The sequence below is a fragment of the Dufourea novaeangliae genome, unplaced genomic scaffold, assembly GCF_001272555.1.
Source record: "Dufourea novaeangliae isolate 0120121106 unplaced genomic scaffold, ASM127255v1 scaffold64, whole genome shotgun sequence".
Taxonomy (NCBI): Eukaryota; Metazoa; Arthropoda; class Insecta; order Hymenoptera; family Halictidae; genus Dufourea; species Dufourea novaeangliae.
Genome location: NW_015373954.1, coordinates 792,166 through 808,980, shown reverse-complemented (window position 1 = coordinate 808,980; position 16,815 = coordinate 792,166). Strand labels below are relative to the sequence as shown.

General features: G+C 37.3%; 2 protein-coding genes across 2 annotated transcripts; one reads left to right on the top strand and one right to left on the bottom strand.

The window, feature by feature from the left end:
• The first annotated feature begins 10,065 nt into the window (after nt 1-10,065).
• Nucleotides 10,066-13,438, top strand: LOC107186203. The gene is made up of 7 exons (XM_015574025.1): nt 10,066-10,278; nt 10,629-10,723; nt 10,804-10,980; nt 11,974-12,191; nt 12,431-12,648; nt 12,779-13,029; nt 13,231-13,438. Exons 1-7 carry the CDS (start codon nt 10,066-10,068, stop codon nt 13,436-13,438), a joined length of 1,380 nt encoding a protein of 459 aa, XP_015429511.1.
• A 24-nt stretch (nt 13,439-13,462) lies between these two features.
• LOC107186278 (probable 39S ribosomal protein L45, mitochondrial) lies at nt 13,463-15,345 on the bottom strand. Its single transcript, XM_015574111.1, has 6 exons — nt 15,166-15,345; nt 14,782-15,099; nt 14,279-14,430; nt 14,148-14,196; nt 13,914-14,063; nt 13,463-13,831 (listed from the first exon to the last, which is right to left on the bottom strand). Exons 1-6 carry the CDS (start codon nt 15,214-15,216, stop codon nt 13,532-13,534), a joined length of 1,020 nt encoding a protein of 339 aa, XP_015429597.1. The 5' UTR covers nt 15,217-15,345; the 3' UTR covers nt 13,463-13,531.
• Between the last annotated feature and the right edge of the window lie 1,470 nt (nt 15,346-16,815).

Here is a 16,815-nt window from a genome sequence, read left to right as displayed (position 1 = left end):
TTATTTTCTGTTGCAAAAAGCATTAGACCTGGAGATGGATTAGACCTGTCAGGGTCTGGAATGTCTACACCACACATCTCTCACCTGGCATCGACAAATCCATTTAGCATATTATCGCCAAGTCCACAACCAACTAGTTCTCAGTCTAGTACCACTGACATGCATACAATCGGCGGCCTTAGAAACGTCAATATGCAGTTATCTCCTGGGAGAAATGACAATCATGAAGGAAAATGTGAGGTATATAAAAGAGCATTTGATATATCAATTTGATTTTTTAATTATCTACTAAAATAATGTTATTATTATTTTAGATATACGTTGGAAAAACATGTGCACAATTTTTAGAAAAACAATCAGTTTATATTCCATATCCAATGACACAAGAACTTCTCGATGACAAACTAATGAAAGCCTTTGGTGTTATTGAGTACTCCAAGTAAGTAAATTGCATCGTTGAATTGAACGTAAGAAGCTCCAATTCAAATTTAACGTCATACATTCAATTCTAATGTTTCAGTGAAGTCTCGTCGAACTGCGAAGGTTACGCGAAACCGTCTTTATGTTACTCTGCGTTTCCAATATGCCGTGATCCTGCCAGTATTCTAAAGCTTAAAAATGCAAAGAGAATGTTTCATATCTTGAATAACAATCAAGATGATCTATCGAAAGATACGGGTGACGGAGACGACTTAGATGATATTACAAGACCGCATGGAATTCCAAGAAAACGTAGTCCCACTTTGGGCCCTGGTTCGGAATTTAATCCGTACGTCGATGGGAAACCTTCAAACAAGAAACTGCTCAGTGAAAGCTATGGCGACACATTGTCCTCTAGCAGAAGTGACATTAATCGTAAATTAAGGAGGATTTGCCGACAAGAGTGTGAAGTATTAGAGAATGATCTCTGTAGAAAAGAATATGCGATTGCTAAGAGACATCCACTGATTGGACATCAAGTGCCTTTAGTTAACTGTTCTGACTTGCCAGTGGAAAACACCCCTGAGGCTCGTGATTGTTTAAGTCTTGGTATTTCCACAGAGAATAATGTGCAAGAAAGTAAGTAACTTATTCGATAGCTTCTCAAACAATGCAAGCTCTGAAAAATAAGAGCCTCAACACGACGAATACAAATTTACATTATTTACAGAGGATTATTGTTATTGGGGAAACGGAAAGACTTATCGAGGTATCGTGAATACAAGTATTAGAGGAAGGCCGTGCTTACAATGGTTGACTCATTTCAATCTTCCCATTTCCGATTACCCTGAATTAGCCGGCAAACATTCGTATTGCCGCAATCCGGGCGATACAGAATTGCAACCATGGTGTTACGTTGACGTCAACCATACAATGCAGAAAGAATTTTGTGATATACCTAAATGCGGTAAGTCCCATCCGTTTGTAGAAGAAAATAGATGTTCGTTCAAAGAAAACAAAAATTTATCTCCTTACAGTTGAAAACTTATGGATCTATGCAGTCGTTGGTTTTGTACTAACAGGAGGATTTGTTGTAATATTGGTCTGTTATTGCTGCTGCTATAGAAGCAGAAAATCTACAAGGCAGATGAACCATTTGCCATCGAATAAAGTAAGAAATTTTGTATACATTGTGAAGGAAAAACTCAAAAAATAATACTGCACTCTTTACTTAATAGATGTTGACGGGTATACAATGTGACAAGAACATATATGATGGAAGACGAAGCACAACACAGCCGATGGAAATGAGTTCCCTTTTAGCCGGTCCTGGTAACACAACTCCAGGAACTGGAACATTAAGCAGTGGTAGTAGTAGAACATCCAATAACAGAGTGCCACAATTTACTACCAATAATGTTGTACTTCTGCAAGAACTTGGTGAAGGAGCATTCGGTAAATATTAAAGTTTCGATTTTAGAACTCACATCATAATCCTTCAATACCTGTTTCCGTTATTTATACGAAATATATCTATTACCTTGCCTCAATATCTATCGTCGGATGAACAGTACCTAACGAATTGAGAGATTCTTGTACAATTAACAACAATTCATTACGTCCTCTAGGCAAAGTATACAAAGGAGAGCTGCAAACGGGCAATAAATGCGAGCCACCGATATACGTAGCGGTGAAGACCTTAAAAGAGAACGCAAGTCCAAAAACGCAGAGTGACTTCAAACGAGAAGTCGATCTGATGACCGATCTCAGGCATCCAAATATTATTTGCTTGCTGGGCGTAATATTGAAAGGGGAACCAATGTGTATGTTATTCGAGTACATGACTCAGGGTGACCTGCACGAGTTTCTCATTTGTCATTCTCCGAGATCGGATGTTCCACTGAATAACGGAACTGGCAAAATCTTAGAACAGGCAGAATTTTTACACATCGCTTTGCAAATTGCGTCTGGTCGGTATACCCCTCAGTACATTAACGAGTTCGATCATTTTATCGGTACTCGTCTCACTTAAGAAAATCTTATTTCAGGTATGGAATACTTAGCAAGCCATCACTACGTTCACCGAGATTTAGCCGCAAGGAATTGTTTAGTGGGCGATAATCTTACCGTAAAAATTTCCGACTTCGGGTTATCACGTGACATATACAGCAGTGACTATTATAGAGTTCAGTCTAAGAGTTTGTTACCTGTGCGATGGATGCCGCCAGAGTCAATTGTTTACGGAAAATTTACAACAGAGTCGGATGTATGGAGTTTCGGTGTTGTACTGTGGGAAATTTACAGCTATGGTCTACAGGTAATACAGGAAGATACAATATTTTATATAAATAACTAGATTAGACACCAATTAAATACTCGTGAGTTAACTACTTCCGCTCAGGTCATCTTCATTCAACTCGCGAGCATTTAACGTGTCCCTTGTGTATATACCATAGATCGAAAATATTATTTTTCACTTCACAGCCGTACTATGGTTACAATAATCAAGAAGTAATAGACATGATTCGGTCGCGGCAACTATTGCCGTGCCCTGAAGATTGCCCTACCATGATTTACAGCTTAATGATAGAATGCTGGCATGAGGTAGCGAATCGTAGACCACAGTTCCCGGAGATACATCATCGGTTACACAACTGGTACGTAAACCAGACATATTTGAGCGATTTCTGTAACGAGTCGATAACCAGCTACTCCGGAAGTAGCCACAAGAGCACAAATAAGACCAACTCCACGCAATTGTCGGCACCGATATACAAATGTGATCCGAAAGATATGGGTAACTTCAAGGGTGGTAACATGGAGCAAACTTTTTGCATCGTGAACGAACAAACGAACGGACTGAAACTATTACCACCGAGCTTCCAGAATTCCAATTCTATCGAGCAGAGACCGAATTGTGGTTTCAGTGAGCATAACACGCCTATGAAAACACCGATTTACCCTAATCAGACGAACATTAATTTCAATGAATACGACGACAAACAGTGCTGTTCACCGAAACTTAGCGGGGCTAAGAAAGTTTTACCGCCGACCGCGCAACAAGTAGGTAAAACGAATACGTTGAACGGCACAAGACCAATGCAAAACGGTGCACAACTAGTTGTCAGGTTACCAGACCCTAGTAAGGTTACAACCGAGACCAGGGTATCGAAGTGAGAACGATTATCTGAACCTCATGATCACACGACGAATTTCTATGTTTCTATATATTTACCGTAATCGCTGTACAAGGTATCTATACGGTCCGTTTCTAGGTACAATTGAATCTTTAAAAGCTTCGGGTAACGTTCGTTGGAACAAATTAGGTACGACACCCACCCCTCCATACCTAATCACTGCCATATTTCTGCATTTATATTTATTTACACCGAGATACATGTAATATTTTATACTGGCAATACCATTTCAGACGGTACAACCTTAACGTTTTGTACGTATAGAGTCGATTATACATACATATAAATATAGATATACTATACAGTGTAGGCTGTAGACTGTATCAGTAATGTTTCCTGTATTGTTTAACGTTATCTCTTGAATTTGTATTTGAAAGTATTAGGTATCGTGTTAATATGTGTCTATGCATATTTAACAAGACTTCAACTATACGTTAATTTTATGCGAGTATGCGAGAGACTAATATTTCATCTGTATTATATTATAGTGACAATATTACAGGGTACTCCGGTCAGAGGAAGAAAATTATAAGTCGAACAACTTAAGAATTTCATTTATGATTTTTAATTCTATTTTTGCGTACGTATAATTCGTCAACTTTTAAATCATATATTGTTGCTAGAATATAATATATTTGCAATGTGGGTTGCTGACTGAGAATAAGTATTTCAGATTTTAAACTTTTTGAACGATTCGCGAAACCAATACCCCGAAAAGAAATGGCACAATAATAAATTATCATCTGCATGTGTAGTGGTAGATTGTTCCCTACGGAAGGAACAATTTCGAATGTGTGATCTCTTTGGCATCTGTTAAAAAGTTCTTACACTGCTCGTGGAGATATGATGGACGGTTACTATGTTTTGATTCATTTTAAGGTAAAGAAATTATTGTAAGAACATCGTTTACACTTGTACGTGAAAATAATCAAAACATAAACTGCAATCGATAAGCCGAGCATCATGATTTTTATACCGCCGACTTTACATGTCTTTCTTGTATTTTAATAATCAGGTTTTACATGCTTTAAGAATGAAAGAGACGAGATCACGTGATCTGTTGCTAATTGTTCATAAAAGAATAATCGCAAACTTATCGATAAGAAACGTAGTATGTTAAGCTCTTTAAGTCTTGTTAATTAAAGGAGCAGGTCTAAGTTCAGAAGGAGTCTTCGTTCGAGAAGATTTTCAACGACTGTGAAACTGATAGTGTGATGATGATGACTTGTGAGAATCCAACGACTTGTTCGACAAAAAGAAAGAACGTTGTCCGCCGGCATCAGTGTGTAAATTGTACGGATATCATTTGTCATTCGTGTATAGAATGTAGAGCATGCTAGAACGCGAACGGAACAAAGAAAATAAGGAACAATAACGCCTGTCTTGAAGTTTGTAAGCGAACTATATAAGCGTGGTAAGCCTGGAACAAGAGAGTCTGAATAAAAAACTGTATTATACTTTTTATAATTTTCTATTAAAAGGGAACGAAGATATGAGTGGTTCATCGGCTGTAACATTAAAGGTGTGCCGACTAGCGTGTTTGCTCCTGAGAATGATGTAAACGAGACTTCGTGGGAGTGATTTACCGATTAAGTTGGAACGAGACTTTTTTATGGTGACGAGCCTGCAACATGGTACCTGTATTATTAATTGTATCGTAACGCTCTTGCGGCCACGCTGGAAGGCTCGTCTTACCTTATAAACGATCCATGTTTTTTGTATAAGTCTACTGCTTTTATTATTCCCCCGGTATATATTCAATCTTTCATCACTTTACACTTGTTTAGATGCAGATTACAACTGTACTGCCACATTTGACGTTCTAACTACGAAAAAGTCTTGTCTTCGAAGGTCAGTTTCTCACACGTGACTATATTTTCCAGATATTTAAATCTTTGTTGTAGTTCACACTACATTAAGCTTGACATGTTCCACCCGTGACGGTCACTTCCGGAAAGTTGCGAAAGCAACCAGGGTAAACAAAGTATTGCATCCTTATCAGTTTTTTTCCAATCTTTAATTTCACTTCTTTTTTAGAACTTACAAGATTCTATTTTCGTATGTCTTTTGAGAAATAAATTCATTGCAATTTATAATTTTCGCGGACAGACGCCTGTTTCAAAACACTGTTGGGTGTCCAGGCAGAACAATCGATAGACCGTATTTCCATTAGACCACAAGTTTCGAATGTGTATCTTTCCTGTGTCCTATCTTTATTAACGATCGTGCTCGTAAAAGGAACTGCGATCGCCACGCGATCCCATTTCTTTATAACGCCCCGTATACCGATCACAAACGAGCGTTTCCATCGTCCACAATGCGCACGGTTCTCGTAATCTTACTCATTGTGATTCCTCGTTGTATACAAGTGGAATGTCAAATTGTGGAAATTTTGATTTGGGACAAGGATCGAAACGATTTCATCGATCTCCGCGATACGTCACGATTCGACGATGTAGTAGAACGAGCAACTGCCTGGGGACGTGACTCGAGGACGGGAAATATCACCGGGAAAGTTCTAAAAGTGTCTTACTACGAGGTTTACGTTGATCCTTCTATCCGTATAAATCGCTCGTAAATTTTGAAACATCGTTCCCACGAAACTAAAACACATTCCATCGTTATTCACAGGAGACGGATTTAGTTATGTTCCGTGAAAACGACACGAAGGTGACTGGAATATGTGGGGACATATGGAATCTTCTCGCAGATCATTTGAAATTCACGTGCGTATATTATATGACTATTTCCTTCTGTCTGAAAACCCATTTAGAAGTATAGCTGCTTCGAAGATATAACGTTAATCATAAACCTGACCGACCCTTAAACCATTAGTACTCGATCATCGGGGGACTTTCAGCTATGGGGTTCTAAGGAATAAAACGAAAAAGACTGGAATATTTGAACGAAATTTACGTTTTCGTAAGCTTTCATCAAGAATAAAAGGGTCAAAAGTATTTCAAATCTGAAATTAGTACACTATAAGAACTTGTTTAATTACATTAAAACGGAAAAACCGATCCCAAATTGACGTATGCCCGTGAATGATGGTCGATCACAGTTTTTAAAACTCAAGGGTATCGAGTGACAGGATTAGGCTACTGAAACACATAAACTTTTGGGTCGGTCAAGTATACGGCTAACGCTATATCTTTGAAGCAGCTACAATATAAGGGATGTGTTCAATAGGGACCTCGACGGGAACATGTGACTCTCATATTCAGGGTAAAATTTTAGCGTACTCTTTCAATAAAATATTAATACAATTCGAGTGATTACGTTTAAGTTTTCGATTTTACGCCTTCCAACCTATAGAGGAATAAGGAATCCCTAATAGGAGAATAAAATATTAACTGACGATTTGAGTTCGCGAGGGTGATAAAGGATCCATATAAATGGTCCAGGCCGCGGAAATTTCCCCAAAGGTCTACCAAACACTTTCTCGTGAACATCTGTTCAATTTGTTTTGTTCAGATTGGTCCCAATTAAGTACAGAGAACGTGATTTCGGTATAATTCTCAAGAATGGTAGCTACAGCGGCCTGATGGGGCTGCTGGAACGGAACGAAACGCAAGTGATCATGCGTACAGCATATTACGCTGCTCGAGCCCAATTGTTGGGTTATAGTATGCCTCTCTGGATAACCAGGCTAGTATCACCTACCCCATACTTGTGTTTCGAGTCTGTTAGCTTAAGTTCCAGCAGCTGATCAACCACCATCGACAGGTTACAAGCGTACATACGACCGGAATACAAGTCGGACAACAGGTGGATAATCACAGTATTCGCGCCACAAACTTGGATTGCCATTGTCATTCTGTTCCTTGGGCTCAGCGTGGCTGGATACATGTTCCAGGTCGAGCGTCATCGGAAATACAAGAAAACGAAAAGGAGACTTCGAAGAATACGGGAACACTTCACTTTCAACGATCATGTCTTTTACACTTATTCCATGATGTGTAACCAAGGTATTCGAACCACGAAAAAGGATCCCGTGAAACTGGGCCTGATGTATGCGATTCGTAACGTACAAGGTTACTTCTTGTATAAAAGAATGCGATGGTTCTACTTTGAAAAAATGAAGGTCACGTGAAATACCTACAAAAATCCATCAGTTTTGTCTGAAACCCCATTCTTCTAGTTTCTATCGGTTTAAATTGTGCAACCCAGACCCAGTTCCACGGTATTTTCTCTATTCACAAGATAATGTGATTTTGAGTTTGATGTCTCTTGCAGGATACATACCGGACGCTTTTCATAGGCACAGCAAGATACTGACGATCTCGAAGATTATATTCGCGTGGCTGATTTTGCTGAACTTCAGTTCGAACCTTATTATTCGAATGAAGAATCGAACTTTCCATCCTTCGTTTAACGACCTGCATGATCTAATGAACACAAGTGATTATATCATTTTGTCTTTAAACGGATCCATGTGGTACGAGTTCTTGAAGGTGCATAGATTACCGTTCGATCTTCGTTATTCCGATGATTCGTAATTGTTCCAATGGGGTAGCGGAGAGAATTGTATCGGTAAAAGTGTGACGAATTTTTAGAATTACACTGAACAAGAGACGCTCAACGGGAATCCCAGTGTCTCGAAACATTTTCGTTTCATGGACGACCCGAACTTGATGCGCAAGGAAATATGCCGCCCAGGGAAATACGCATTAATGGAAAATGATGACATCTCCATCGTGAGGGACAATCGTTTCTGTAGGATAATACCAATAAAACATGCCCACCATAGGATTTGGATAGGATTCGCTTTACCGAAACGTTTCCCCTACAAGAATATCATAAACGTGTCGTAAGTGCGCGAAAACTTATCTCTGTGTGAATCTTACGGGTTGTTTAATAATTAATTACCTCCAAAAGGGATTTAACATTAAGTAGATCTGTCCTCTCCAGAATATTGAGATTACACGAAGCTGGCATAATCGACGTTTTAAAACAACGCTGGTTGAAGTATATCTCGAAGAATGTTAGCACACATTCCTACCGAACGATCAACTTGAATCAGATGTACCTGATCTTCTGCATACCGATCATCGGTTTTATCGTGTCTTGGGCACTGCTTATCTTCGAAAATGTCGTATACCATTGCAAAAATAGACGCGAGTAATTGCTGTTTCAACAGGTTTCTCTTTCTTTACTGTAGAATAGTTTTCAAGATGGCGGAGGGAGCGGCGTCCGAAGACTAAAAATGTAAAATGACACATTTCTGTAGTTCAAGTTTAATTTTAGGTAAACAGTATCCAATAAAGACCTACATGTAGTATAATAGATTCCTTAAATGGTGACAACTGAATATTGTTCAGAATAATTATACAAACTTTAGAAGCAACTCGGATACTCCGTCGAAATGGCGGACAGAGCAGCACTTTCGAACGTGCAAGTTGCACATCGAACCGTCTTTCGTTCATTTTCGTTTAGAATTTGGAGGAGTATAATAATCCCAAGAAAGAAGAAGTCCTTTAAATGGTCTTGCTTCGAATACCTACAAGCCTTTATGAATAATGTTCATTTTTTTAATCGTTCGCTTCGATCGCAAAATGAATTTACGTCGCGAAACGCGTATCCGACTGTGACCTGAATACCGGTCCCGCGTTTACGTGACACGATGATTTATCGCCGCGACATCGGGAACATTTAAAATCACGATAACGTTTAACCAGGTACTAAATTACGAGGCAAACTGGCATAACGTTCCCGCCGTAGATCGCGTCCCCAGTTATTTGTTAAAACGTTTAAAACATGAAATTTCGAAATATCCTCGTGTAATTACATATGATGTGTGCGAATATTAACGGATGTTATCGCGATGAAAGTTGTCGCACCGTTATCAGCGATGAAAAAGAAAGATAGGTAAAGTACAATTTTACAGTCACATTTTTAAATGTAACATTCAAAATGACACTGAAACCAATTTAGGATATAAGTAACCCTATTTTGTACGTTTAATTATATTGGTAGATATATTTATCGCATTACCGAATAATAATTAAACATTTAACTCTTATTTCCGATTGACAGAAAGAATCACTTCTTTACACTATATATTTTAGAATCTTCTCGTGACAGCAAGGGAACGTAGTTTGAATAACAATTTTTCGTTATTTCAAGACTAATTTTCATTCAAGACCATGTAAACGTTCAGGACAACCGAATGAAATCATTTTGACGATCATGTTAAACGTACATATCTCAGAATCAATGTGTACCACGCGATAATTAATGTGCATAAACCAGCTGAACACGAAAGAAAGATCGATGTCGTAATAATCGGTTAACAACGTGTCGGAATGTAATATGTCACCAAGAATTCCGCGATACCGTCGTAATAATGGTTTATTTCAGCGAGGTTGATCTAACAGGATCATTAATACGAGACCAGTCGCGGCGAATAACACTCTTCCTCCCCGAAAACACGAAGGATCTTTGCTTTATGAGGCATCTACTGCTGTTCGTAGTGATTCACCAGGCGTTGATGCCTGTGCAATCGTTCCACGGTGTGATATGGGACAAGAAACTGGACGATTTCGTGCCGATCGTCAACGTTCCCGAATTCGCGTACGTGATTCAGGAACGCATGAGTCGAATTCGGGAAAAGGAGCTCCACAATTTTCAAGGGGCACCGATTAAAATGTCTTATTTTGAGGTACAATTGCCAAATCAATCGTTTTCTTTATTTTCAAACTTCCAATATCCGATGCAAAATCTTTGGGTATTTATCAGTACATCCTTTTCTTGAAAACTGTTTTTTGTAATTTTCAATTTTGCTTAATTCCTCCTATAACTGATTTGAGAATTCGCTAGCTGTCTATCTAAGGAAAGACAGAATTCTACGAGGAAGATTTCGAAACCCCTTTTTTTCCGAAATAAATTTACCTCGACAAGATTCGTTTGCGAGAACCCGTCGTGCGTAAACAGGGCCCAAATCTTCATAAATTATATCCTTGGCATGTAAAGAATAAGTTTTTCTTCTCAACGATCTCACGTTTTTCACAGATACCCAGATCCCTCGAAAGCAAAAACAACGGAACCAGATTGACCGGCGCAATAGGCGATATTTGGCATCTTTTGAGTGAATTTCTGAACTTCACGTAATATCGCTCACATACAGTTAGAAATATTAGAAAGACAAAAACTGATAGGACCTTCAGTCGCAATCATAATATTCCAGATTGAGACCGACAGTGGTCACGGAACGGAACTTGGGCAGTGCGTTGCCGAACGGCTCTTACACGCCCGGTTTATTAAAGAAAATCCATCTAAATGAAATAGACGTCATACCAAGGTTGGACGGGCAAATCGATCGACTTGCGGCCGCCCAATTTACGCTACCCTTGTGGATCGCCAGGCAAGTTGCACACAACTTAATTTTGTAGATTTTCGATCGTTAAAAACGATCCTCTGATCGATCGACACTCACTTTAAAAGAAAAAGAAACGTTTATTAAGATCCAGTTGTTGTATAAACTATATACAAATTAAATTAATATATAATACGAATAACTGACACAACACCAAGCTTTTACAGATAATAATAATAATAATAATAATGTACTTTTATTTATCTGAACTATTTATTCTTTTTACGTATTTATCTTTTTTTTATTTATACTGATCCCAGTTATCTTACCTGTTAATAATTCTAAATTATTTATTTTAACTATACTGTTTATTTATCTATATATTTATTTTACGCTAAAAACTATTGATATATAAGGCTATACACAAGGTGTTAGATATAAGAACTGTAGCATGTACTAGAACTTAGAAATTATAAAGGGTACCAAGATAAATAAGGGCTTCTAAACTGTACCAAAGCAGTGCGAAATTAGAAACACTATACGATGAGGGAAATTTCCCGAACAAGCTAGGATATGGAATGAAAACTAGTAGATGGAAAGGAAATAGAACGAAGATAGAAGAGGATAGAAGATGAAATATTTGGAAGACCGGAGTATTAGAATGAAGAATGAAAAAAGACAGAAGAAAGAAGACGGATACAAGTATGTAGACCTCGGCTGATACTGACCTCCACGGTATCGAAGTAATTTCCTACGGCTAAGTACCGATATTCGGGGAGGGTCAATACCGCAAGACGCGGACAGAGGAGGGATTTTTAGTGGGTACTCCATGTTCGTGAGCCCCACATAACCCGCGAACACCTGGGTATGCGGAAATGCATTTTCCCCTCCTCTTATAAAAAAAAAAAAAAGAAAAGTTGTATATACTTATGAAAAGATTTCAAAATGTATTTATGAAAACATTACTAGTTTCATATAATTCAATAGCCTGTTACATCTTATATTTTAACATTTTCATCCAAGATCTGAATTTTTGTTCAGATATTACTTGTATATACGACCAGAAGTGCATCACCTGACCACTTGGATGCTAAAGCTATTATCCCCGAAGGTCTGGTACGCGGGCTTGGTGACTTATATCCTGTTAACCATCTGCAACTACATGTCTCACGTGATCCACGCAACAATCATGCGGCAAAAACCGGTGGCAAGACTGACAGATCATTTTTTCTACAACTTCGGCACGATTTGCGATCAGAGTAAGAACGAACAACGAAGCGTAAGTCATTAAATATGACGATACATTCATAGCTTCGATTTTCAAGCTGGTGCGGAACGAAATCGTTACCGTCGAAAACATTTCAGAAATTCGTCCATCTTTTTCGAGTACATATCGCGTGATAGAATTTTCAATAGCAAAACAATACTTTTACATCTGCCCTATTGAGATTACTATCGAGACACAACAGCGATCAAGAAGAATTACCGATTTTTCCAGGCTACTTTCTAACCAGTTCGGGTAAAAGTTCGAAGCTGATCGAATTAGTATTGGGTATGTTTTCATTATTATTTCGGACGGCCTACAACTCGCTTGTAATTGGTTACATGACAAAAGTATTCAACGTGCTACCTGTCGACAACATACCGACTTTATTGGATCATACATCGTACAAGATTGTTGCTGTGAAGGGTTCATTGCCAAGTATAAATATCCAGGTACACTATGGAATACCAAAGTCGAATAGAAGTACTTGATGCAGATTAAATATTCAATTTCGATTACTTTGAATGACGAGAAAAGTATCAAATTATTTCACATTAACTTTTGCTCGGATTTTATTTGTAGACCGGCCAGGAACCCATAAACGTAAAAATACGTCGTATGAATCGATATTACGATAAGAATACTGTAACCGAAGTATTTCAAGAGGGATGCGCACGTCACAAATTAATTGCAACAATTATATCCACCGATATGAAAAAATGTTTTGGGGAGCATTTCTGTCCACTCACTCAAGCAGGAGAAGTTATCTACAAAAGTATTATAATTTCAGGGATCTCGTGGCACTTCAAGCATAAACGATCTATCGACATCGGGTAAAGAACCACGTAACTATAATTAATATATGTATAATTCTGACTGCGAGTGAATCAGTGTAACCTAGTGTATTTAACCAATTTTAATGTACCATGATGAATACGTTGTAGTTCAATCCTCCATCTGAATTATTTAACATTATAATCTTTAAAATTCATTAATGTATATCACTGGAGATTCATAGTATTTATATCCCATAGATTACTGAGATTATATGAACACGGTTTCATACGGTTGTTGAAGCAACGTTGGATTGACTCGAAAAACGTTGAAAATTACAGAACGAACCCTTTCGAGCCAATTATGATGGAACAGATATATTTAGCTCTATCGATATTTTTCGGTGGACTGCTAATATCTTGCATAATTCTCATAATTGAAAATGTAACGTTCCGCCTTAACAAATAACATGATATTACGTTTAAGTTATTTCTCTAACACTTTATTAAAAAAAGACCAATAATAAAGGTTACATTAATTGTATATTTACTTGACATGTACTCATTTCTCCTCAGCTGTTGCATCTTTCAGATTCCTTGCATCTAGAACCTCAGGAGGGACTGTCTCGGCAATTGACTCAGCGGCACTTTCAGGTGAGGTATCATCACTCTTTGGTAACACAAACGTTTTCGCTGCTACATCTCCTAGTGGCATCCAGCTTGGTACAATCTTTCCGTGCATTCGCCAAGTTCCATACTCATTCGACAAATGCTTCTCAAACACTATATAATCTAGAACATCTTTTTTTAATATCTCACTACCCTGTAATAACCGCCCAAATCTATCGTAAATGCACAAAATCTGAAAAATAAATCTTGTATGGAATAATACAGTAATAATGCACACATTGTACGGCAAAAGTAAATTGTTTGTCATATCAAACCTGTTGAGTGTGAAAACGAACTGTAGCTTGTGCATATATATTTCCCTTTGTAAGTAAACTTGTACACCTTGCGTGTACCACACGTGCTGGTTCCAGAGATTCTAAGAACTTCCATATGATTGTTTTATCCTCCACGTTATGCATAATTTTCTAAAATTATACAAAAATTCGTTAATATATTCCTAACACAGAATGACAATACTATACTGAATTAAATTACAATATAAAACTTACAGGATACAGGGTCTCTGTAATGTGTTGTAGTAATTCATTTTCATCTTTACTGAAAATATAGAAATTTATTATGTTACTCGATGTGTAATTCATACATAATACATTATTGTACTATGTATGAATAGACTCACGCGACTAAAGCTTCATGGGCCTTTTTATAAATATCTAACGAGTCCTCGCAGAATTGCTTTACTGTAAAATTCTCATCATATGACTTGATTTTCCTAATGGCTAGATAAGATTTACTCTTTTTCTCCATAAATTCCATCTTTTGTTTTGCTCCCTAGACAATGAATACAAAACACTTCTTCAGGATTTGCATATTACAATAAAGTGTGATATTGACGTATGAAACATCAAAATAAATGTATCTATCTTCCCTAACAAAAAATGACTATATATGTCTACCATTATTACAAGAAACGAATTCTTGAAAGTAAATTTCAAAAATTTACAACTAATATTAGGAGATAGTATTAATTGTAGTTTTAATTAATAGTAATAATGATTTTCATTCATAGAAGTACTACACAACTACAGATATTAATCGATAAAAGTTGCATTTCATGTGCACCAATTTAATAGTAATATTAATCCAGTGTTTAATAATAATGATACGCTAGTATTTATGTACCTCTTTAGTAATGGTAGAAAATTTTCCATCACCTTCAGGCACAACATATGATTCAAATATAGTAGGGGTAGAATGAAAAAAAATTGGTCTCTCTTTCCATTTTCTTTGTGGTACGAGTCCCAAATCTTTCATCCTTGTCCTTATATAATCCTGTGGCAACAATTCCTCAAATTTATACTTCATATCGTAATGCTCTTTAATAACCTTTGCTGCCCTTTCTTTACGAAACTTTGGGTTCCAATGTTTTCTTATGTTTCTGACTTGTTGAAAATTGTTGCATGGACAGTTGATAGGGCTTAACATCAAAGGCAGATTATTCTGAAAAAAATAAAGATTTGCTTGAACCAGAAACACTTGGGAAATCAAATAATATTAAAACACTACCTGCATATATTTTCCGAAAACGGAAATTGCACCTCTGTGCTTCGACAACATTTTCACACGTATATCTGACAGTCACTTACAAAAACTCAAGGATTTATATACTTGCTTTGATTCGATTGGATTCGATTAATTCTTACTTTGGGACCAACTGGGACCATGTGACATGTGACTATGTACATATATAATATGAGAGAGGAAATGAGAGTGCTCACGGCCAGGAATTCGTTGTTACCGGGCAAGTATTGCACCAAGGGGCCAATTCTGGCATAATAGCACCGACTAGGTATAGGATAGACCTATCATCTTATGGGACTTCGTGGCTCATGTTCTGAAATACCGATAGTGTAAAAAGTGAGGGATTTTCTGCTGCCCTCTACGTTATGAGAACGGTTTGTGAACTATGTTAAATCCATTCGAGCTCAACTAGTCTGGTTTTTTTTTGCGTACAAAAAACTTATTGCGTTTAATATTGTTTCTATGAATATGTATATGTATTATTATGTACATTTAAGTAAATTATTTTATTATTCCATTGTTATTACAACTGTTTAACAGTGACAATGAACGCATGTATATTTTTAAATATCGGAGTAAAAGTATATTTTTATTCTATATTATTACATATAAGTGAGTAATACGTATCAAAAACGTAATCGAAACACAGATTTATATTACACCACAAACATCGTATAAAAGATATTTCATTATATTGACGTTTGTAATAATTATGGATGTTGCGGGGAAATCAATATTATTGACATTATGGAACATTTTTTTATCTGCAGTCAATTTTGAAACGAACTACGTGATCATTTTGTCATACACAGGTGTTGAATGAATTGTTATTGTTAGTCTTGATGATTTATTTGCCAAATATTTGGTTATTTAAAATAATAATGCAAAATAAAAAATAATAGATTTTCGTATATAATGAATATATTTGTCATTGTAAATTAAAAAATATATTGTTTGTTTAAATTTATGGGACAATACATAGATATACGTGTTCGGAATAGCATATTAAAAGTAATTAGTTTTTTGTACGCGAACACAAATTCCGACAAATCCGACCCCGAACCTGCACAAGCTTGGTGAAATCGGTATGGAACACTTCGGAGGTTTATTTTCATTTTATTACTAATAATTCTGATATATGTATATTGCATATATTTGTAGCATCCTGAAAACGAGAATTAACGAACCATTCCACGTCGAAACGAACAGAACTGCGATCTTAATGACCGATTTTTTTCGAATTTGCAACATTTGTTGATAACCACAAGAAACTAAATAGTGTAAAATTTTAGTTTCTAATCTTGAACCGTTTCCGAGAATTTCCCTTGCGGGAAGACACCATAATCAGCCATCTCGTGGCCGCGGGATTCCGGGAATCGAATGACGTCACGGCGTGCGAGCGAGAGCGGTAGAGCGAGCCGCGGTATCAGTGCTCTCCCTCGGTGTTGACGCATGTCGAGGAATATCAGTGGTCTATGGGAGGGAGGTGTGCGAGCGAGAGAGTACGGTAGAGCGTGCCGAGTATCGGTGCTCTCCGTCGATCCAACGCGCTAGTGAGTTGCGTCACCCAGTTTATTGACTTAGCCGTGTACGCCGTGTACCAAGGTCGTACCATCCCGTGCAGGTCTGTGCTTG

Coding starts and splice junctions, on each gene's coding strand:
- LOC107186203 (XM_015574025.1), top strand. CDS start 10,066: ATGAGGCATCTACTGCTGTTCGTAGTGATTCACCAGGCGTTGATGCCT. Junction 10,981..11,973: donor CTACCCTTGTGGATCGCCAG/GCAAGTTGCACA, acceptor ATTTTTGTTCAG/ATATTACTTGTATATACGAC. Junction 12,649..12,778: donor TGCCAAGTATAAATATCCAG/GTACACTATGGA, acceptor TTTTATTTGTAG/ACCGGCCAGGAACCCATAAA.
- LOC107186278 (XM_015574111.1), bottom strand. CDS start 15,216: ATGTTGTCGAAGCACAGAGGTGCAATTTCCGTTTTCGGAAAATATATG. Junction 15,100..15,165: donor TTTTCGGAAAATATATGCAG/GTAGTGTTTTAA, acceptor TATTTTTTTCAG/AATAATCTGCCTTTGATGTT. Junction 14,197..14,278: donor GCCCATGAAGCTTTAGTCGC/GTGAGTCTATTC, acceptor CTATATTTTCAG/TAAAGATGAAAATGAATTAC.